Source organism: Aythya ferina (genome assembly GCF_964211825.1).
Source record: "Aythya ferina genome assembly, chromosome: 12".
Taxonomy (NCBI): Eukaryota; Metazoa; Chordata; class Aves; order Anseriformes; family Anatidae; genus Aythya; species Aythya ferina.
In genome coordinates, this window is record NC_140308.1 from 6,693,971 (window position 1) to 6,718,063 (window position 24,093).

At 36.9% G+C, this 24,093-nt stretch overlaps 1 protein-coding gene and 2 long non-coding RNA genes across 5 annotated transcripts in view; 1 reads left to right on the forward strand and 2 right to left on the reverse strand.

Moving 5' to 3' along the window:
• The first annotated feature begins 34 nt into the window (after positions 1–34).
• Positions 35–24,093, forward strand: part of LOC311443250 — a 59,783-nt gene continuing 35,724 nt past the window's right edge. The window contains exons 1-2 of the long non-coding RNA XR_014697150.1: positions 35–286; positions 1,823–1,922. This is a non-coding gene — a long non-coding RNA (uncharacterized lncRNA). The remainder of the gene's footprint in view (positions 287–1,822; positions 1,923–24,093) is intronic.
• On the reverse strand, positions 613–7,853 carry LOC311443248 (hypoxanthine-guanine phosphoribosyltransferase-like). 3 transcript variants are annotated; one of them, XM_084533293.1, is made up of 9 exons: positions 7,698–7,853; positions 6,310–6,416; positions 5,663–5,846; positions 4,692–4,748; positions 4,141–4,158; positions 3,822–3,904; positions 2,865–2,911; positions 2,131–2,207; positions 613–1,207 (listed from the first exon to the last, which is right to left on the reverse strand). In XM_084533293.1, the coding sequence occupies exons 1-9, from the start codon at positions 7,713–7,715 to the stop codon at positions 1,142–1,144; spliced, it is 657 nt and encodes a 218-aa protein (XP_084389419.1). In that variant the 5' UTR covers positions 7,716–7,853; the 3' UTR covers positions 613–1,141. The 3 variants fall into 3 exon arrangements, with proteins under 3 accessions (XP_084389419.1, XP_084389420.1, XP_084389418.1); XM_084533294.1 differs by having other exon boundaries at positions 2,131–2,186; positions 4,692–4,751; XM_084533292.1 differs by having other exon boundaries at positions 4,692–4,751.
• LOC311443249 lies at positions 14,053–18,383 on the reverse strand. Its single transcript, XR_014697149.1, has 3 exons — positions 18,125–18,383; positions 16,224–16,322; positions 14,053–15,128 (listed from the first exon to the last, which is right to left on the reverse strand). It is a non-coding gene; the product is annotated as an uncharacterized lncRNA (long non-coding RNA).

Genomic DNA, 24,093 nt, shown 5'->3' on the forward strand with positions numbered 1-24,093 from the left:
GCGGCAAATCGGGGTTACCTCAGGGACAGGCGGCCATTTTGTGGCCTGAGGGGGGCGCTGATGGGAGGGCTCGGCCGGGCGGCTGCGGCCAAGGAGAGGGCCCCGGGTGGTCGACGACAACTTCCCAGCCTTGTACTGCCCCGGGCACAGGCAGCTGACACACGTACGCTTCCGCTGGGAAAAGCAGAAAGCCGGGGAAGGCTCGGCGTCGTGGCCTGCCTGCCGGCCAGCGCCCCCGCCCTCCCTCAGAGGGGAAAAGGCGGTGCCACCCCCACTCCTGCTTTGGGTAAGGGCGCTCGTTTCCTCCTCTGCCAGGTGTAAGGAGCTTGTAACGAGACACATGACAGCCCCTGGCCCCCAGGAAAGCACCACTGACACGTCAGCCTTCTTAGCTGTAGCCTAGGGCTGTGCTAAAAGCTGAGTGGCATCAGCAAAACTTCTTAAGCACAGACTGCTAGCTTAGTGCTTAGGTGCACAAAAGCAAAGAAATAAGGTCTCAAAGCCTGTTTTAATCGTTTACTGTAGGAAAGACACAATGAGGTGTCAGCATCTCAACGTTGTTGCAGTGTCTGGGCCGTATAGTGGCCAGTTCTCATTAGGAGCAAACAGGTGGCTCGTTGAAGTATTTTCATGTGATAATGGTTTATCATCAGTCTTAACAGCTAATAATTTGTTTCTTGAATTTCAACTAAGGTCACAATAGTGTGAGGAACGTGAGACCTCTTCCCTCAGCAAACAATAAACACCACATAAAGTGACATGGAATGTTGAAGTACTAATCTCACTTTAATTACCTTGATGGTTATTTTTTTCCAGTGTTATCCAGGTGTATATATTTTAAGTAACGTAATTTTTTATACAATATACATGATGTGTTACTTATTATAGTAAATAAAAACCCAGACAGAGTTATATACACATGTGCAAGTCCTGGCAGTATCTCCTATGATTCCAGTAGAATATAATATCTATTTTATGGCCAACATTTTGTTAAGGTTTCACTGAAACTTAATCATTCGTGTTTCTTAAGCTGTTTCACATAACATTATAGGAAAAATATACAGAAGGGTATCCTTAGGAACATGCCGTTCTTCAGTGAAACAGGCATGAGTAGCAGGTTACCAAATTCATCCACACGCTGTTACTTCAGAAGTCTGACATTACTTTTATATTTCTCTTTGGCTCTCTCTTTCAGAATGCAGATGTGCTAAAAATAAAAAAAAAAAAAAAGTGTACAACTTCAATTAATCTGTACCTTCAAATAAACACGAGAATTATTTTCAGTTTTATTCATGGTTGTGTTCTAGTATTGGAACTAAGACATTATGCTTTGCAAGTAGGGTTGCAACTTTACTAGCTGTAAAATAGAAGTCTTACTATTGCTTCAAAGTTCATCTAATTCACAGAGAAGTTGTGTATTCTGGAAGAGGCCAGTTTTGTTCATTTATCATGCCCTTCTCCACACTGCTTTGTAATAATGCAGATTTGTTATGTGTCTTCTACAGAACTGTTTTTTCCTCAAAGACTTTCAAGTGAGACACTTCCACTTAGCCATATTTATGAAGATGCTTTTGAACAGTATGAAGGGGAAAAAAGATCAACTCTTTCTATCAGGGTCTGTTTACTACTCAGTGCAGCATAGGGAGACTATAATGGAACAAAGTAAAAAGGTCTTGAGGTGCATACTTTACAGTGTAGGAAACACCTTCATACAGAGTCCAGTTTACTACCATTCAAAATTTTTTACTAGTGAAATCTTATGCTGCTCTTTTCTAATACAAACATGAAATCAACACCAAATTACAAATTACTTTCTTTTCAGATGGGGCCAGCAGATTACATGCTGAAAAACATCTTGGAGGATTCAAAATACTGTACAGAAAGGTTGAGCCACAAGACTTGTAGAATAGATGCATAAAAAGGTAAGGCATGAACAAGTTATCATGCATTTACATTAAACTGCCATCTTGGCATATTAATAATGTTGTCACTCTTTTAATGGAGGCATCAAGTCAGATTAAAAGTTTTATTAATTGACCAGAATCTCCTAGTAGAAACTAATATTTTCTGCTAGTTGTCTGTGCTAACACTCACGTACATAACAGTCAAAGCACACTTCTGTGTACTTACATTGAGATCTCTGAAGTATTCGTTATAGTCAAGAGCATATCCAACCACAAGCTTATCTGGAATTTCAAAGCCTACATCTGTAACAAAATGCAACTCTTTTTTATCCTTAGGTTGTGTAAATAGGTTTTAAACACACAGTTTGTATTCAACATGTGCTTCTGCTATTTTAGTGTAACACCTAAGAAATATTTCATCTTGCTTTCAAGAAACTTCACACACTTAACACTAAGAATCAAAACTGTAAATTGATGAGAAAGGTTAGACTCTATATCATCAGTTACTATGACTTTTAAAGATTTTTTTTTTTTCCTAAATTACATAATTTAAAACCTACTTAGGAGGCAATCCTTGGAGAAGAGACAATGAAGAAGATTTTACTTATGTAAAAATGGATGTACTGCAATTCATTTTTCACTTTGAAAACCAGTCAAGTTTGAACCAGAATCAAAACAAATGCCTTCTAGGGTCAAAGCCAAACAATTCAGAGTTAATGTTTGATTCTCTTCCTGGTATCTAGCAATGATTAACTAAAACTACATTCAAAACGAACACCAAAAAAGTTATCAAAAGGTTACAGCAGGGGACAGTTGGCTGTCAGCTTTAAGGCATTTATGTATTTTTTCTCCATTTCTTTTGGCCTTCCTGAAACATGCATGAATTTTCATTTATGAAAAGTGGCATGAAATGAAAAGATTAAGTCTTATTTTGGATAAGCAAAAAAATGCAATATTTACAGTCTGGTCTATAGCCTGGACTTCGGTATGTCCTTTTGATGAGCAAGCTGTAAGAAAGAGGAGAGAAGGTTATGGTTTTAAGATGTCTTATTCCAAACTGTATACTTCACTTCCTCCCACCCACCCCAATAAACATCTACAATTGTGCAGTTAAAAAAAAAATCATTATTTAACAGATTACAAGTTCCTTTCAGCCTTATAATGAAACAATAAATTAAGGCTCTGATCTAGGTTCATTCTTTCAAATTCTGTATTCTCTTTTTTTTTTTTTTTTGTAGCAATGTGTCAGCAAACTAGGATAGTACAGACAGATACGTTCAAGTGGTATGTAAAGATTTTAGTGGTGAGGGAAGGAAGCAAAAAGGCAAGCTCTCAGTTGACGCTATGACACTACAATTTCTGCCACAAAGTCATATTCATCCTTGATTTTCCTGGGCATTTCTGAAAATACTGTGAACCTACTGGACAGTTACTAGGAGGAGCATAAAACCCAAAAAGCATGTTTCCAAAGCATCATGATTACTTGTGAGAAGAATTATTTGGGAATTGTCTTTTTGGGAATTGTCTTTTAGACAATTGTCTTTTAGATACCTGCTCTAAACGCTCTAGAATGCTGGTTGAAGTCATTTTGCAACTGTTGACAAACACTTAGACTCTACAGACTCACACATCTAAGGATATCGAGGGGAAAAAAAAAAAAAAAAAAAAGCTGTGAAGCCCTTGTTATTGGTTTTAACAATGAACAGATTAGTATACGTGTAAGCTTCCCAGTTTAATAAATGTTTTGTTTTTCACCAGCTGTTATAAGGATTGTTTCCTGCTTTTAGTACTACTTCCTGCAAATCATAAAAAAAAAAGGGGGGGAAAAAGGAAAACAAACCCACATACCAGCATACCCTGACAATTCACCTGAGTGACTTTTCTATATCTTATTAGTAAATGGATGTGTCATTATACCTTACAACTTTTACCATCTTTGGTTCATTGTCTTTTAGTTTTGAAAGTAGTGCCTTCATTGTTCTACCAGTCTTAATAATATCCTCAAAAAAAAAAAAAAAAAAAAAAAGTAATTTATCTTCCTAGTCTGAAAGAAAAAGCATACTATCAGTGGATTAATTTAAAACATAAAGAGCAGCAACACATTAACGTGATCTGCATACTTTAATTTACATATAATTAATTGTTTTATGTGCAGCAAGCATTAATTTGGAAAACAGGTTAAAAAAAAACAAATGTTACCGCATGCCACAAAAAAGACTTCGGGTTCTTTACTCACCTCTACTACTAACACATTCTAGATCAGGTAGAGAGAAAGAAAATGAAAAATAAAAGTGTTACATTGCATCATTTCAGTGAATTAAACAGCCAAAAAACATTTGCAACTTAGTTGTAACTGAAACTGATAGTGCAATCAATTTTCAAAGGAACTTGTCACATAATAACTTAGATTTAGTGCTTCCTCACAAGTCTTTTGGAAAGTGTTTATAGAAACTTAAAATATTGTGAGAAAGCCACTTATACCAGGTTTTATATAATATTTATGTATTGTATAGCAATAACATTCTGAGAACATATCGCATGAGTCAGTTTAAGATGGTTCTTTTTTGGAGGTTGTGATATAAAACAGAACAGGATCTTTAGAAACATTCAGTACTAATCATGTTGTTTCCACTGAGATGGTGGGAGTTACTGTTTTATCAAGTGTAAAGTTTTAAACTATCTTGAAATGTCTGTAAATATGTAGTACCAACATCTTAAAAGTGGACTTCCTGAAAGATACATAAGAACTGTTCTTTCCTCTGAAAAGCTGAAGATCCTAGTTCATACCTTCCCATTTAGTGTAGACAGTTCTCCAACAATACTGATTTTTTCTGTAGGTGTATCCTTCTAGGAGAAAGGAGAGAGGAGAATTCACATAAAATATACTTAAATAATTACCTAGTATTTCTATGAATAGCTGCTATGCTATAGCATTTCTATGAAATGCTGCTCTGGCTCTTCACCTGACAAATGACACTTGCAACTACTATACACGGCACTGGCAGTCCTTCAGTAAAACAGCTTTTAAGTAGTTGAGAGCAAGACAAGGGTGTGAAGCATCAGTGCAGACATGTTTGCATGGAGCACTTCTGAACAAGATTACATCCATATTCCTGGAATAGACACCATTGCTTTCAGCTACTTTTGTTACCACAGATTTGTTTTAGAATTCCATGAAGTATTTATAGGATATTGTAAATTGTTGTATTTAGTATGTGATAAATTTTGATCAGTGCACAGCACTTGAGCCTTCAAAGAGGGAAGAAAATAAAACAGAAAATATACCACAAGTCATTGCTTTACTGTATTTGGCTCAGACAAAACATACCTCTTCCCCAACATTCAAATTACAAAAACAAATCTTTCCAACATCATCTGTAGGAACAGAAAGTAATAAAGATGGAGACAATAAGCAAGTCCCTGATGCTTATTCTCCCTTTCACCAAAGAGTGCCACGTTAAAGAGAATAGAACCTATGTGAAAACTTTAGGCTCGAGAAGAGGACATTGGTGACCCAACATTGACTTTGTCACATTAACATTCTTCTATATTTTAATTCCAGTGAATATACAATATCCCTCTGATCATTTGGGCAGATCAGTAAGTCAGTTTATTACATACTGAAAAGCAACTAAGTTGTTTTGAACAGGATACATGCGTAAACTCAATTTTCCTAGAATTTTCATGTAAACTACTAGTATTCAAGATGTTAATAGATGGGGAGAATCAATTTTCCAAGGAAAAAGAAGCTTGCTTACACAGTAGCTTTTAATTCTCACAAAATCCACAGTAATGGGGACGGATTTATCACCATTTTGATTTAGTGCTTTTATATGGTCCAGCAAATCAGCAAAGAATTTATAGCCTCCTTTAAGGACACAGAGTGCAACAATGTGGTGGTTTCCCATATCTTGCATGATATCTCTAGCCAAGCGTTCTGTCCTGGGGGGAAAAAAAAGACAACTCTTATAAAAATGTTCTGTTTATTTTTATTTGTCCATATATTAAATAATGACCAAGTTAAAATTCTGATTTTTTTTTAATAGCCAGTAAACTGTGGCCAATTAAGACACTGAAAATTTAGTGAGAAACATGCAGTTAACAAGACGACCCCTACTCCATTTGACACACAGTTGTTGATGTTGTTGATTTAAACTGTACATCTAAACAACAAAGAACATGAAAGCTTAAAGATATATGAGGTGATATGGAGACTTCACCAGGGTTGTAGAGGAATCCTCTCCATGAAATGGCTCTTATATTAAACTCCAGAGCAGAACTTCAGTGTTAGAACTTCAGGGTTTCCATGTTTCTCATGGGCAATGCAGAGTAGGTCAATGATCTCTTCATTTGGAGGGAAACTAATCGTTAGCATAACTATCACTGCTCTTTTTTACCCTCATACCTGTCCAGGATGAGTCCATGAGGAATGAAAACTCTTTCTAAGTCTTCTTCATAATGCTTAGGAATGCAAAATAGGTTTTTATTATAGCCACTCTCTTCATCTTTTATCTGCAAGTAAAAAGGAAATACCTAAGAGGAAAGACAGAGCCATACAGGAAAAAAAGCTTTTCCAGTCTCTGATAGCACAGACTGTTTACTTATTTAAGACAACTAGAATATATAAGCATCATTTTATTTGGAGTACAGAAAAAGGTTATTATAAGAATAATCTGTAACACAATAAGCAGTTTTAAAATGCTGCTTTCGCCCCTCACCCCCCAAGATTCCTGTCTCTATTGCATGCTGCATAACTGCAGCTTACATGCAAGGAGCACAGTACACGTGCTTTGAGCAACATCCCTGTATTCCCCAATCACAGCACTTTTCACCTTATTTAATGTGCTTCAGCCTTATAATTTGCTTCTGTAGTTTTAACTTGGGGTTCTGTTTGCACAGCAAGCTAAAGTTCAAACCCTGCTGCCAGTGTATTTGGCTTTGTAGTACAGTCGATGAGAAACATTGGAACTGGTTCAGCTCAAGTGAGGACTGAGCTTTCTCCATGCTAGTGTAACTATTGAACAAAACTAATCTTGAGGCATACAGGTATGCATAGTGATGGTTACTTATATTTACCCCAACAGCACAGTTGAGTACCTTTTATTTAGTTAATTGTGATCATTAAGACTACTTTGAGAAAATAAGGACTACTACATTAGTATCTTGTTTGCTGCTATGTGCAAAGATTTATTTAAAAAAACTACTGAAAGTTCATAAACAGAACGTTAAAGATTGCATCAGTGTGAGCACCACATCACCATAGCAACATGCTGCATATACCTTACAGGCTCATAAAAGCTTTTGTATTATGGCACATGCTAAATAATAATACAGCAACCCCTTATGATGATGTAGTCTACTCACCCATAACGAAGTAAATATAAATGTTTAAATCATGAGCTTACCGTGGGAATTAGTTGTTTAAGTGGGATTCATTCTCATTTGCTGTTCAGTTACAGATATAGGTAGATTTCTTAGTTTTAAAGTGGGAAAAAAACAAACTACGGCAATTACATACAGTGAGATCTATAATCAAGTATTGTTTTATTAGCACAGAATGAAAGCATATTAATATAGATATATCAAAGTCAAATACATAATGTTATAAGTGCGTAAACAATTGAGATTATCTGTTCCTAAAGCCAGATTTTCTCATGAGCAAATACCAGAAACAAGGCATTTAATTAGTCAATATTTCCAAAGTTTTATTATTTTTGCTGAAACCAACCTCCCCCCATTCCCAAAGCTCCCCTCCATTAGATAACCAGATATAAACACATTATGTTTTCTTACCTGCAGTACATGAGCCATAATCTTACTTGAAGCTATATTATCAGAAAATGAGTTAGTGTTATTATTGCAGCTTGTCTTACTTTATTTTTGACCTGCTTCTAAAAGGTCAGAATTGCTCTCCTTACTACAGGAAGCATTACTTCCTCTATTAATACACTGACATCGCAATCCCAGGCTCTTACTTAATTAGATTAACCAGAAATAAAATAGGCATTAGTCCTCTTGCAACCAATCAGATTAAAGATTGTGGAGAACGAGGGAGATGCAAAAAGGAAGCACGTGAATTAAATTAGCTGGAAGGACTAGGTAGGATAGAATTTTTTAAATTGAGAACACAAATCTGAAAATTGCTGTAGCAGGTGGTAATTCAGTGGTATATATGTAGAAGGTAGTTTTGTATACTGATTTCTTACACAACATTTGTATGTTGACTTGCCATCAAAAATCATTATTTGAATAAACAAAGCCACATTTTTAAAGATGACTTGAAGCAGACATCTGCAGCTGTTGAGACATAGTGAACTCAGGTCATCCTTCTGTAGAAAGAGAGGGCGGTAGTTCCACTACCATGCTCTACATCATTCAAGATCAAATGACATTGACATTCACTGTAATCTGATTATTTTTAATGTACCAAACTTCAGTATTATCTAGGATTAACATGAAAGTCTTAGATTTAAAAAAATTAATCCTACTAACAAAATGAGCTAAAGGCAGTTTGTGTACAACACATTACAGAATGTTCTTACCAGATTGGGTACATTTTATTAATTCAACTAGTTCAGTGTTTTCTTGGCAGGGAGTGGTGAGGAAGGGCTTGTTAACAAAAGAAGATTTTTCTCTGTGTCTTTGTAACCTTACAGAAGCTCTTCAGATCATGGATGATAAAACTTGAGATGATGCAGGAATGCTCTTTGAAATGGATTAACAGGTATATCCACATATGTTATTGATACATTAATTAGCAGTACTATTTGGGAATAATTAATGCCTTGAGACTATTTGCCTCCCCCCCCCCCCTTTTTTTTTTTTTTTTACGCAATTAGCATTACCTTCCTTTTATGAATTCTGTATTGTTTTTCCTACCTTATACAAGTGAACTCCCTATGTTGTGAAAAGACATGCTGTTCTAATTCCTAGCATTAGACACTCCTTTCTAACAGGTAGCAAATCAGATTCAAAAATCTGGAGACTCTCCTCAACAAACTGCTTCTTTGAAAAGAAATGAACAAAAACCATACATGCAAACAGTAATACAGTTTGAGCATAGACACACTCCTTTACTTAGTCACAGGTGACAAAATGAAGGTAAACAGCAGCACTGCTGAGGAACTCTTACAAACATATATTACCTTTATAAGCTTTTGTGGAGAAAGAAAAAAAAAAAAAAAAAAAAAAAAAAGGAGGGGGGGAAGGCTCTCAGGCTTGTTTGTATGTTTCCTTGTGCTCACTTAGCCCTCTCCTGGGCTTTTGAACACAGTGTAGTTTAGCTGTCCTGAAAGCATTTTGGTGCTCTAGAGAGCCCTGTCAGGATGATGCCACAACAGAACACTTTGTGCTGCAATATCACCCTTACTGATTCCCCACATATCAGTCCTACAGCTTTATATGACTGGTTCTAAGAATTAAAATCATTTAAAAAAAATTACCCCCCAAAAATACACTTAGTGTAGTTTTGCTAAAATCAACAGTATGGGTGAGATTATTTGTTTTAAACCTCTTTGGAGGGCCTAGTTATTGGTAGTATCATCATTTGCAAGTTCCAGCAGTCTAATGGAGTTTGGAGCACAGTTACTGAAATTACACTGAAGAAATAAATATTGTGCATATCAGATGTAATCTATAACACCCAATTTTGAACAGTTTCTCTGCCTTTTAATTAAATGTTCTGTTATTCCTTATACTATGGCATTTTTGGCATACTTAATCTGTATATAGGGTAATTTTGGAACACATCGCACATTCTAGGTGGCCTCCTGTCTGAAGAAGACACCTAAAAATATCTTCAAGTGTAAAATGTATGCATTTCCATCTTTATTAAAAGACGATCTCTGTTACGTAAATTACTTTTATAAATCCTTGAAGTCATTAATTGACACAAATTTGATTCTGTGTTACTCACATTTTTATAAACCATCCATCGGACCCTGCAAATCCTTGTCTCCTTTAGGCACCATACCGTTTGATCTGTTTTAAACTAGACCCAGTTCTAAAGTCCCATTTAGTCTTGTTTCAGAAAAGGATTGCAGAAAATCCCTCCCACTGACTTTATTTCTGAGTTTTTACTGCATTGGGAATGTTGTCTGAGCTACAAATAAACAGTGACTTCATAGCTATAGTCCATGTTAAGGAAGGGCTGAAGAACGTCATTCATAAGGGCCATATGAATGTATATGCATGTGTTATATAGAGTTATATTGTTATTAACATTTCGTAACAAATACTGACTTCTCTTTGGAGAAATTGACAGCAAAAGAGGCTATTGTTGTGATACTGCTTTGCGACGTGGACATCAGTTCAGCTGGAATGAGATTATTCTCATTAAACTGGGGTAATAGTTCTATTCTACTAAAACCCCCTAGATGGAAAATGCCAAATGGGCAACTGTGTAGCCTCCAAAATCTTCTGAAATAATTGATGAGGCATAGTCAGGTCAATAGCCCATAAGGGGGAAACAAAAGATCTTGGAAACTCTAGTAGACTTCGAATAGAAAAGTTTAGCACTGGGAAAAATATACACTGTCATTAGACTTTAAGGTGATTCAAGAATTTTCATCTAATTCTGAAATTCAGAAAACTTCTTCCCAGATCACATTTATATGAATAAATTTAAGATTCTCGATAAATTCTGTAAAGCCCTAACAGTAACCACATACCACTATCACCAGGCAATTACTTGAAAATCCAGTCAGTGTGTTAGTGGTCTCAATTAATGTTGGGCTGACAGTTTGCATTATGAAAGTCACTGCTACAAAGGATGTTTTCATTGTCACATTCTGAAAAAAGAAAAATTTACAGGTGAAAGGTTCGTACTAAGACAGCCCTTTGTTATTGCTGAGCAATGAAAATAGAACGTAGCCAGTTGTCATCCTAAGGTAGGCTCTCAGTTTTAAATAGTACGATCATCCTCCCACAGAAAAGAACAAATAGTTTAAGTATATATATATATATATATTTGTTCTATATAGGAACCCTGAGTTCAGCATTATAAAGTTAAATGTTTTGAGGAAACCAATGCACCAAGCAAACTGGGTATCAATATATAGCCCTTCTCTAAAAAGCAGGATACTGAAAGTGTCCTTAGATATAGCCTATATAAACAGCCTGCAGGTTAATTTGATCAGCACTAATAGTTTGGTAAAAAAGCACAACCAGTCAGTACAGAACAATACTGCTTTTGTAGTTGTATTTATTCTCTGAACTATTGATTCAAAAAGTAGTTTTTCACGACATTATCTTGCAGTTTATGTACCTCTAAGATTGCTAAGCAGCTCTACATTTTCTTACAGTTTTAAGTAACTGTTCTTAAGACTGCTCCAGTAATTTTAAAGGTCCTCAAGAAACAGAAAGTAGTTAAGCACTTTCAGGCATTTTTTTCTTAATTATTTTAAGCAAATACATGACTTTGGATGCGTTTTACAACTGTTACATTACTAAAACCTACAAATAAAACATCAGAGAAAGTGTCCACTAGAGGGAAGCCTCTACCACGGAAGACTACTTGCCAAAAGCGAAAAGAAAACATTTTATGAAAAAAACTTTCCAGACTAAGAATCTCCCTGTTCAATTAATACATACACAGATCTCCCATTGAAATACAAATACACTCAGGTAATTTAAAACAGCCCTTTAAAACATTTAGACCAGTTTCTGAACATGTATCATGGTGGATTACAGGCGAGCTGCTCTAATTGGCCCCACTCAACCCATGGACTGTGTGTTCTAAGCGGCTGATAATGCCTTAAGCAATGTTACTCAGTGACTGATGTGTTATTGGGAAATCTGATTAATATGCTGTGGAAATATCTCGACTTCAGTGATTTGGAGCCCATCCTAAACCTGTTTTTGTTGGACACTTGAAGTCATAGATAAGACCAGCTGCTAAACTGGTTTGCTAAAAAGCTGTTTGGAAAAAAACACACAATACATCTGTGACAATCAGTGCATGTTCACAATTAAAAAGAAGAAGCAATTTCACAATAATAAGTCTTTATTATACGTCTTGTAGTCTACTCCTGTAGATCCTATTGCTCCTTTACCTAAGAAGTTTCATAGGTATGAACCTCCTTCATACTTCCCTTGGCTATTTTCTGTTTGGTATGAAGATTTATTTTTTTTTTTTAATTGAAGCATAAGTCATCTAGGTCTTGGTCAATATTGGATATCAACACATGTCATGCAAAACCTCTTCTGCTTTAACAGTTCTTCTAATATCCCAGCATTAGGCAAACACAGACTGATCAATGGCAAAACTTGAAGAAAACACCCCAGTAAAAAGTGGCTCAGATTTAAGTTTGAATATTTGTTGTAAACACCCCAATAGAATAGACAAATCACAGTTCTGAAGACTTAGACATTTTGATTGTTGACATGGAGGAATGATATTTATTAACAAAAACAACAAAATTATTAGCAGCCATGAAGTAAATGTTAGAGTGACTGTATGGAGTAAACCCTTATATACATTTTTGTTGAATTTATTTTGTAGGTAGGAAAAATGTTTCAGTCTCTCGGACAGTCTGTACCAGAAAGTCATTTCTAGAGAGAATCTGGTTAGGATTGGGTGAATAGAGCACAGAAACAAGGAGTCAGGACTCCTGGATTTTATTCACAGCTCTGACACACAGTTTATTTGCTGTATGACCCTGGCCAATTTATTTTCCTGACTGCTCCTGTTGTACCTCTGACCTTTCTATGTGCCTGCTTTTCCCCCGTTGTCTTCTGTAATGAACTGACCTTAGTTTTCTGAGACTTCCCTCCTGTGTGCTGTGCAGGTCATTGTTATTTTTGGGAAAGTGCCGGTTAAGAAACACTGTTGCTGTCATTAGCAAGTGGTCAAATTAATGATTTGAAAAAGATTGTTATCTTTTTACTTGAATGTTAAAACATAGTTGTTCTAGTTTAATATGTCAGTGAGCAAACATGAGTTTTTCCAGAACTGCCATAGTGTCCAGTGCATCTCCCCCTTAAAAGCTGGCTGAATTGTTTTACCTTGGGAGCAATGGGTGGTCTAGGAAGAGCTCTGCGTTGCTCTTGGGGAGCAGGACTCATCTTCACTACAGAGATATTTAATAAAAATATTTGTTGAACAATGGCTTTAGCTGAGTATGTGATCACAGCTGTTTTATTTTAGCAATGTAACAGCAATAACAATTAAATCCATATTCCTCCTTGGATATTTTTCCTGAATTCATTCTTAGTGCAGTGAAAGAATTTAGTGTGAATTGTGAAGTTAAGATAGAACTGCATGTAGTTGATTTAGGATTACTTGTATTACCCTTGCATGATTATTCTACTGCTAAAGACCTTAAAATGCAGTATAAAAGTACATACCATAGAGATTCCACAGTTTAAAATATTCTAATATTCTTCTTTCTTTGAATCACTATTTTTAATTGTTAACAATATTCTGTTCCACAAAGCCACGCTCAGCTATGGAAAAGCTAAATGCCATCTTTCCATAACAGCGTGTAAGAAAAATGTGGACTATGCATTTTGGCAAAAAAATTAATAAAAAAGATCTTGTAAAATGCCATGCAATTACCATAGTCAAATAAAGATAGCTCATCTCAATCTTGATTTTATAAAACCAGCTATTTCACTGTTGCCAATGCTTTTTTGTGGAGACATTGCTTAATGAGATGAGACTTCTGTATGCTCTTTCTTAGAAAAATGTTACTGCTGCTACTTCTGTTTACTTATAGACAATTCCAGTGGTTGTCAACTTGCAGTGAAACCCATTGCTAGGCTACATTAGCTGTGCCGGCTTGACCTCAGTCTGAAATGTAAAATTAAGTGATGGTCTTTCTTTAAAAACATGGTTTCATAACACAATGGAGGGAACGAAGAGAAAGCTTCAATTACCGATTCCCACATTCTCAATTCTTTCCTCCATCAATCTGATAGCATAGTTGACTTTGGAAGGTTTATGTTATTTTAAGTGTGATTTTGATAGGGGTGCTGCACTGTTGAAAAGTCGGTAAACCTTGGTAAATGTATTATATGCCTTTTCCATACTACTGAAGGCTACCTTCTTCCATTTACAACACTCAGGTGTCGTGCCTTCACTCTTCTTGCAAGTCCCCTTGTATTCTACTAATGAGACAAGAACAGTCCTTGTCTTCATATCCTCTTTTTCAATGAACTCATTTCCACCTTGGAGCTCACAAACAGTATTATAGCTTTCGCATCATAAAAGCTTGCTCAAATCTCTCTCATCAGTTACCATCAGTCTGTTCCTTCCACCCCTTCTAATTTCTCTCCATTCACTGAGAGATCTCCACAGGCAAATGTCAAGGCTCTCATTCTTTCTATCCTCCCGGCAGCTTTTGACCCGGTTGCTGTCTTCCTCCTTGAACACTTGTCCTTGTTTTGCTTTTGATTTCATTATCTCCTTCCATTCAATGCGTTCCAAACTTTATTTTCTCGCATTTTCTGCTATGTGGGAAAACTATAACAAAAATAAGCAAGATCTACTTCCAACATTATTCACTTTTATCCCCATTATAGATAATAAAAAGTCCTTCTTTAATTGGAAGGCATGGATTATACCTTCAATGCACACCACACTGTTTAAAGAGCTTGTTATATTACTTTAATTTTTGATTTGTCGCTGCAATGAATGGGGTGAAATACAGCCTGTTGGAGTTACTGTACTCAGTTATTTCTAGTGGAGTCCTCTGTAAGCAAAAGCTTCCAGAGATTCTGAGTACAGAATCAACACATTTCTCTTCTGCACATGTACCCTAATCCAGGTAATTACTTTTTCCTTCAGCCTTACATAGCCTATATCACAAACTGGCAGATTTCCTATATATTTAATACATACATTTTGTCAGCCTAAAAATAAACATGGCTTGCTCATGGTACTTGACAGCTTTTATTGAAAAAAGACAAAGTTTGAAAGATGGTATTTGAGAGGCTCATGTTTAGGTTTGGAATTCTTTCAAGTAAATCCTGCAGTGTTAATAAATTAATTTAAATTTCTCACAGAGCATCCTAAGGCAATTTTTTCTAAAGGCAGCAATTCTGAAAGAAAACAAGTTGTCAGCACTGATATTTCTGAAATTGACTTATTTGCCCTTTCAAAAACCTTTTGCTAGTGTTTAGAAAATATGCAAGAAAACAATCATCAGTGTAACAGGAGTGTCTTCAGCTCTGCTTTCCTTTTGCAGTCATCATTCTAACCCACTGCAAGGACAGGTCTTGCTTCTGTAATATGTAAAATATAGTACAGGTTAAGTCCTGTCATACAAAATTGTACGTGAAATATTGATTTATTCTATGCAACACTAACATTTTGCGTAGGACAAAAACATATTTGCTAGAAGCCACCTCATCAAAATCAGTATTTTAAATAATTTAATCAAATGAGATATACAACTCAGCATCTCTACAGATTTTAACTTTGTACTGACAGCCAACTTCTATTTCCAATGCATTATGTCTCAGATTTTCAGGCCTAGGTATTTAAATTACTTGCATGTCCTCTTTAATCTGACCAGAATTTGGAAAATGAGTGTGTAGCTTTGTGGTACACAGATAATAGCGGGATAAATAAAAGACTTTTAATGAAACACATTGTTTCAGAGATCTCTTATGCTATTATAATGACTTCAATCTGTGGGAAAAATAATAAAACTAGAATTCGAATTGTTGGAAATTAATGCAGTTCTACTGTAATTAATTTACATCTGCTGTATGATGTGTACACTGACAATTAAACCTGGAATTAATAATAATTTATAGTTAGTCTCAAATAATACTATTTAAAATGTAATAGTTAAAGGTTGTGCTTGTTTATGTCAAGTTGTTTTATTTGAAAGAGATCGACAACATCAAAATTGTTCGTGTATAAACAGTTCTATCTACGTATATTCATTGAGCTTTGATGCCAGGCTGGTATTGCTGTTATATGCTCGAAACTCAGTGAAATTAGTTTCATGTTCATTCTCATAATGACAATGAGTATGTTGAATACATAGATATATTCAGTAAGACCAATTCAGTTTTTTTTTTTCCAGTTCTCCTAGAAGGAGCAAAAAGTTTGTATATCATCCACATGCTCTTACAAGCCTATTAAAAGGTAAGAGCCACACAAGTTTTTATGGTATAATGGACACAGCAACTGTTTTTTAGCTCTGTTCAGCCATGCTATATCACAATGCAACTAGAAACCATTACTAAAATTTACCCTGACTAAATATTACTGAAGGCCAACAGCATAATTCTTTGCACTTTAACTAGTCTTTTCCTGATTTGAGTGTATGCCACAGCTGATAAAACTAATAGCAAAGAAGGGTCCACCTTATGTATCATTGTGCAATGCTCTCATATGACATGGCAACTTTTCTTTTTGCTTTGTTGTTCTTAACGTGAATTTCAGAAAGTGGCATCCAGTATTAACTGAAAAAAGAAAAAAAAAAAAGATGACTTTGTAGAATGAAAATATGATGCAGTGGTAATAACGAGAAACCAGAACGCAAGACTGTGGGCTCAGATGCTGGCTGAAGATCACTCAGTCTAGCCACAAATCTAAAAATGCACCACTGTATGGTAAAGCTGGAAAATCTCATACATCTTGGCTTTTACTAACAAAAAAGAAGAAAGTTAAACTCCTGGAAGACAGCTGTGATAATTTTGGTCATTTCCAGACATGTTAAGTTTTCATTATAGTAATTATTCTTTTAATTATCTTCTTAAGCAACTCCCATTTTAAAACATCACCATGATTGGCTTTTCAAAAAATTATTTTAAGCAGTAGGGGTCCAATTTAGGAAAGCACAAAACTATGCATTTAGGACTATCCCTTATGAAGCCAATAGCTAAAACCATTCTTAGATTTAGGCATGTATTAAAATTTCAGTCTGTCTTCAATCTTGGAACTAAAGACATTAAAATGACTCAGACACAGTAAACTTGAACTGAAAAAGTCTCATATGCAGCTTTGCAGCCTTTCATCTTCTAGATACACCTCTGTGACAGCTGCATTGTGGAGTGGTAGAAGGTAGGGTTGTCTGGGTGTCATTGGTAGGAACTGAGAAATTAAGATCTTTGAATTTTTCAATAAAAAGAGAAAATCCATCAATTTCTTCCTCTATTGGTATTTTCACATGTTAACTTACTTAAAATATAGTGAAAATAGTATTAATCTTTGCTGAAGTCCCATAATTTTCATATGCTATCCTTTTTTTTCAGTTGCCCTCACATAATACCATCAACATGAAACATACGTTCATGTAATCTTTGAAACTACTACAATAGTTGACCATCATCTTTTATATGCTCATTCTATCAAGCTTATTGTAAGCTTTTCAAAAGTGAGTGGAATACAGCATACTTTTACCTCAGCAAAGGGTACTCAACAGCTTGAGCACTCCAGAACAAATTGAGTTCTCAGAATATCTGCTTTGTATTAACACTTAAATTAAGCTTTGAAATATATGCAGAAGTAAGAATATCTCTGTTTCCCACCTGACACTTGCAAAAAAACTGTTCAATTTGTTTTCTAGATCATATGAAAATGTGACATTCATTAGACATCAGGGAAAAAGTAGGGATCATATAACTGTGAATAACAACCGATACAAGGTGTAAACTAGCAAACAGTAGATAAAAGAGCAAGGATCTGTGATCATACTTCTCAGGCTTTCTCCTTGCCAACTGTATTGTCTTTTCAGTCTTACTGAAATTATTTCATACTTTTGGATGTGAATTTACTTTTAGAGTCTTTGATTATATTCAGAGGGGAGTATGAAAGTCCATCTGAAATAGTATAATAACAAACTGATAAAGACACTGCTAGTAGGAGTATGCAACAGTGAAGCTTTTGTAAGGATAATATGGTACATATAGTCAGTCTACCCAGGAAAAAAAAAAAAAAAAGAAAAAGAAAAAAGACAATCTGTTAAAAGAGAAGTAAGCTTTGGACAGCTGAAGGGTATAATAGTGCTCCTAAAAAGCTGTGTCAGTGGGCTCAAAAAAGACTCCTGCATTGAGTTATAATACACAGTATGTTGTTATGTTAAAGTGTATTAAAAAATAATTCATGATCTCAAGCTGTGTTCTATATCTGGAAAAAATTGAAAGATAGGCTACCAGGGAGCAGTAAGAGACTGACAGCTGCTGACTGAAGGACAAGCAGCCAAACACAATAATGTAACAGACAGGGCAAGGGCCTCACCAGCCAGAGCTTAGTCCTACAGTACCTCAGTGAAGTGAGCAAGGCAGGTCTGTGGATGGCAGCTGGGGTCAACCAAGAGTCCAGAACATCTGAAAAGGTCACAGTGATGAAGCAGGTGCAAGGCCAACTTAGGAAGTCAATCTACAGGTCAGGTGATCACCAAGCAACTCCACAGCAACCCAACAGATCCAGCTGAGCTGGAGACAGGCACACTTGATACAGCTCAAAAAGGTAGTGAATGCCCAGTCTTGAACTTATATGGAGCCCCTAGGCCCATGGGCAGAGGGTGTGGGTGGAGGCTCCAGGTGAGACTGGTCATGGTATTAAGGCCTATTGGTGCACCAGAGCACTGACACAGCCTACATCTGCAGAAAGCTTTGTATTTAAAGAAGCCCAGAAAAATAATGTTTAGAGTTAATCAACAAATAAAACTACTTGGATCCTTGTCCCCATATATGCTGGGAGAGCACTAGAATGGTTATCTTACTGTAGATAACCATTCTAGGTAAATTCAGATGGAAAGCCTTTAATGTCTTACAGGTATCTAGTGAGCTGCATACCTCCCAAACATTGTCAAAGATGTCATTTATATTCCTATTCCAAGACTTCTTTTCACTGATCATGTTTCAGATAAATTAGGAAAAAGACCGGCTTAGTCTTTCATTAGAATAGATTTTCTCTGCTGTAGATTGTGAACTCGGGATACAACATAGTCATCTACATGAACTGTTGTGCATCCTGCATCTGGGCACAACAAACTTTGTGAAGAATCTGGGGGACATTACTTGCTTTTCCATTTTTACTTGTGTGTCGGATTAATGATGTAGACATGGGACTTGAATGCATACTAAGTGAGTTTGCAGATGATACTAAATTAGGAAGAGATGTTGACTTCCCCAAGGGCAGGGAGGCCTTGCAGAGAGATCTTAACAAACTAGAGGGCTGGGCAATCACCAAATGTGTGAAATTTAACAAGAGCAAGTACCAGATTCTGTACCTGGGATAGGGCAACCCTAGCTGTATGTACAAACTGGGGGACAAGAGGCTGGAGAGCAGCCCCATGGAAAGGGATCTGGAGGTTTTGTTTTACGGCAAACTGAATGTGAGCCAGCAGCGTGCCCTGGCAGCAAGCAGGGCCAACCATGCGCTGGGGTGCCTCAGGCACAGCTCTGCCAGCCGGCCGAGGGGAGGGATTGTCCTGCCGTGCTCTGTGCTGGGGCGGCTTCACCTCGAGTGCTATGTGCAGCTTTGGGTGCCACAATATGAAAAGGACATAAAACTATTAGAGAGTGTACAAACAGGGTGAGCACAGATGGTAAATGGCCTGAAGGGGAAGATGTATGAGGAATGGCTGAGGTCCCTTGGTTTGCTCAGCCCAGAGCAGAGCAGGCTGAGGGGAGGCCTCATGGCGGCCTGCAGCTTCCTCACAAGGGGAGTGGAGGGACAGGAGCTGAGCTCCACTCTCTGGGGACAGCAACAGGACCCAAGGGAATGGCATGGAGCTGGGACAGGGGAAGGTCAGGCTAGGTGTAGGGAAAAGTTTCTGCACCAAGAGGGTCGTCAGGCACTGGAACAGGCTCCCCAGGACAGTGGGCATAGCACCAGGCCTGCTGAAATTCAAGATGAGTTTGGACAATGCTCTTAATGTATGGTTTAATTTTTAGGTGGTCCTGTGTGGAGCCAGGAGTTACACTTGGTGATCTTTATGGATCCCTTCCAGATCAGGATATTCTGTGATTCTGTTCTATAAATCAATTATCTATGTGAATTGTTTAGGATCATGGGGATCTGGGATTGTTGGGTAATGGAAATCAGACATTATATAGGTATTGTGAGATCTCAACGCAGAGATTCCCCAGGAATTCTGTGTTTGGTTCAGTTTGCATACAGTTTAGCAGTGACCCTATTAGAACTGGGCTTTGTGCAACCTCTCTGAGTAGCCCCACTTCTCAGAGCTCTTACTAGCTCAGACCCAGTGTACAGAAACATCCAAGAAATCCTTTTCCTTTTATTGGATTGCCAGCCCAGAGACACAGCCATATGGGAAAAATGACAAATTAGAGAAATAATTTCCATTGGGGGCTGGAAAGAGGCTTCCTACAACTTACTAGAATACTGCAAACTTCAACATTGAAATAGTCCTATATGCAAAACTTTCTGTAGCACCTTCCGAGTAATATAATATATGCAAAGTAGAATTTCAAAACTGATATCTAAAGAACTGATATCTAAAGAAGAATAAATGAGTATATCCAACAAATAACTTATGTGGTGACCAATTATTCTGTCAGTTCTAAATATAACTTGTCACAAAGTATGACAAGAATTTGTTGTTCCTTTTCCATGGTTTACTTCAAGGCTTATTTGAAGGTAATAAAAGGCTTTTCCTTTTTTTTGAAGCGTATGTCTGATTCTTGGATTTTGGGCATACATACTGATTTGTGTGCTTTGTTGAACATCTCTGGAAAAATTGCTTTATTGCTATCCAAAGAGAAGACTGTGTTACAAATTTTCCCTCACAAGCCTGTATTACAGGGACTGTCCTAAAGTGCCTTAGTCATGGTCATAACTTTGTGACACATTCTAACACCTTTATTTAACTGACATTGCAGATGGCTCCAGATGTATACTCCTTGCATATGGAGGTAATCTGCCTGTACAACAGTGTGTATACATGGACCCTATATCTACTCTTATAAGATTGGTTGCAAATCCTTTCTGAAGAGCAATTTATCTGCACTATTGACAAGCTGCAGTGATAGGTGCATTTAGATACATGCCAAAGGCAGACCAGGGTCTTCTCTTTTTCCAAAAGCTAAAGAGGGCAAGTATTTTATTTTTTTTTTATCAACCTTTTGAATTTTTTTTTTTCTTTTGTTGTTTGGAATGCTTACAGAAGAAGAAAATTAAGCCATATTTCATAGTGGTATAACTGTGAATGCAGTTAATTAGCACGAGGAAAAAATGATCCTAAAAGAAATGTTGGAAATGAAGCGTGGTTGAATAGATGATAATGGTTTTGCTGGCTGTGCGACAAGCCCCAGTACACAATGTCTAGTCTGTAGTTTCCACCACTGAGCAACTCATTGCAATAATTCATGTAAAACAATACAATTTTATCATTCTTCCAATAAAATTAACTGCAAACTGGGCTTGTAGTGCAGCATTTATGTGCTGACCTCTATGCCCCAAAGGTCACTGCATTGTCTGTATAAAATGTTTGAATCATTCCTGAAAGAAGAGTAATGGGATGAAAACATCTTCACTGGATGTGTTTGTTTCCCTAGAGTGTAGGAGCTCTCGAGTATTTAACCATAGCAGTGTACCAGATGGTGAGCAGCCAAGCCACAATAATGGGATGAGAATCTCTAATGTTAGCCTTGGCTTCAGTCTTACTTCCATCTGCAGTGTAACAATAGGTGTTCAACTTCATTTTAACTAAATGGCTTTATTTCCTAAAGCAAATAATGTGTCTGTATTAGGATAGTATGAACTGCCATCACTATGCCTGAAAATCTGGTTCTGCTGAAATCAGTGGCAAGACTATTAATTTCAGTAGAACTGAGATTTCACCATTCATCATTTAAATGTCAAAATGTCAAATCACAGTACTAGACCTCTGTGCTTTGAATCAAAAGGATTCTGGACATTCATTCAAATTAGGCCTTATTGTGAATGCCAGTATATGAACATTCACTGTATGGTTATCTTTGTGCCTACTCATTTACAGTTTTAAAGGGGTTCATAGCACTTCTAGTAGACAAATAATTCTTAAGCTTCAATCTTTGCAGATAGTGTGGGAATAGAATCATTTTTTTCCTAGTATAAACTATGCTAGAAGAGAAAAGTTTATGCTGAGTCTTCATCCCACCATGTAGAGAAGAAATACAAAGTGGAATTCATGCAAAAATAGCATAAAAGTGGAGGCAGACTCAACTGCAGGCTGGTCTTGCCAACCCAAACAGGAAGCACTGCAGTCACTTCGACACATTGCTCGCTCCCAGCTTGCCGAGTCAGCTGAGAACAGGGCATCCATCCACTCTCCTCTCTAGTAACACGCACACTGATGGCATGGCACTTCGGCAGTGGGGACATGTGTCATGTACATGGAAGTGTTGTCAGAATGCTAGTTCTGCAGCTAACAGAATTTACCTGCTATCCAGCTTAGACAAGGCAAATGGTAGGTGTAAGGATGACATCCTATTGGGAAAATACTGTCAGGAACAACAACTATTTTTCTCTTTGCCCATCATGTGGAGTTGCTGTTTCCAGACCATGATAACATGCTTCACTTTTGTTTTGCAACAGAAATACCTGCATTCCTACATCTTCTCACACACACATTCACAAAGACACTTTCATTGCTGTTTCTTCAGTAGAAGCCAAGGAATAATAGCAATATAGTAGCATCAATATGCTCATAAAAAATGAAAAGTTATTATCAGTGTAGGAAGAAGATCATTTTCTCTGTGCAAAGTTATTTTGTGTGTTAAACAGCAAAATCACATCTTACCTCAATTTCTGAAGTGGGGGGAGAAGGAATTCTGCTTGCTGTATAAAATTTGAAATGGTTTCCCTTTGAATCATCTGGGAGTCACAGGACTGGAATGACTGGGTCAGGAGAGGAGAGACCATTCTGGTTTGGCATGAAAGGAGAGAGAGATAAGGGACATGGAAAACACTGAGATGTCTGAATAAACAACAAGGGCCAGACCTCAGCTGGAGTAAATCTGAAAAGATGCAATGATGAATTCAGTGACATCTACTCTGGTTTACTCTAGGCCCATGGACTATCCAGAGGTTGACTGATCTAAATCACATAGTGATTCTCTTAAAGTTTATTCGATCACTAATTATTTGGTGTAGCTAAGTGACTGCCTGTCACTATGTGAGGCTTTTTAAGAACTGAGTTTACCAAGAAACCACGGGATTAAGGGTAACATTCTTTGAGGCTGTTTGGTGTCAGTGGTGTTCTTTTTTCTTTGAGGTTTACTTTGTTCCACAGCTGTGGTTTTATTGGGAAAAGTCTTCGCTTTACATCTTTTTTTTCCTTGCCTATTCCTCATGATATATGTTGGAAAACATAATTGTGTTAGCATGTTGCAAGTGAAAAGTGTGTGCCCTGTTGGGAACCTTCCCCCAACCTTGCTAGAGTGCAGGAATGCCAAATCCTACTCAGACCTCTGATTTTATAAATAGTGGGCAAAGTACAAAAGGCAAAAACTAAACAAACCTGAGCATAAGTCTAAAAGCTATAAACCCAAACAGTCTATAAATCAAATGATAAGATTCCACAAGATGAAGAATTCATGAATAACAAACACGTCAGTTCACTTGGTAGCATGTTGGAAATGTGCCTCCTCCTGCAACTGGTAATCAAATCCACCTGAACTAGTGGTTTATGACTTAAATAATGTGAAATATTTTCCAGTTACTGTATTAGAAGCTAGATTAGAAAAATCAAAAAGAAAGGCTTCACTATTCAAGAAAATAAGAAGAGAAGGTTGTGTTTTCACAGACGTTTCCTTTGCAGTAAATCAACGTTTGCCTCCTTTTTGTGTCTTCTTCACTTATGGGGGAAGAGGTTGCCTTTCATTTATCAGAGGCAGCAAGATATTTCTGGTCTTGGAAATTCTGCTGTAAACTAGATGTCTCTCAAATGGAGTCTAATTTCTCATTACCTTCCTAACCTTTCAACCTTTGCTGTTTCCAAAATGAGGAATTTTGAGATGCAAGTTCAGAAGTGAACTGTATCTTTTCAACAGTCCTCTCTATTTAGTCAGATAAGAACATCTGTGCATTTTTAAGGGAGACTTTCCAAAGTGTTAGTGATCCACTGAATATTTGTCAGTTGGCAAATGGCAAGTATACCCAAATCTGAGCCCCAGTGCATGTTTTCTTGAAACTTCATATTTTTCTTTAATTTTTAAATGGTTGCTTGTTGGTAAGAGACAAAAAGCTAGCTGCAGAGGAATACTTCTTGTGGCTTAACTT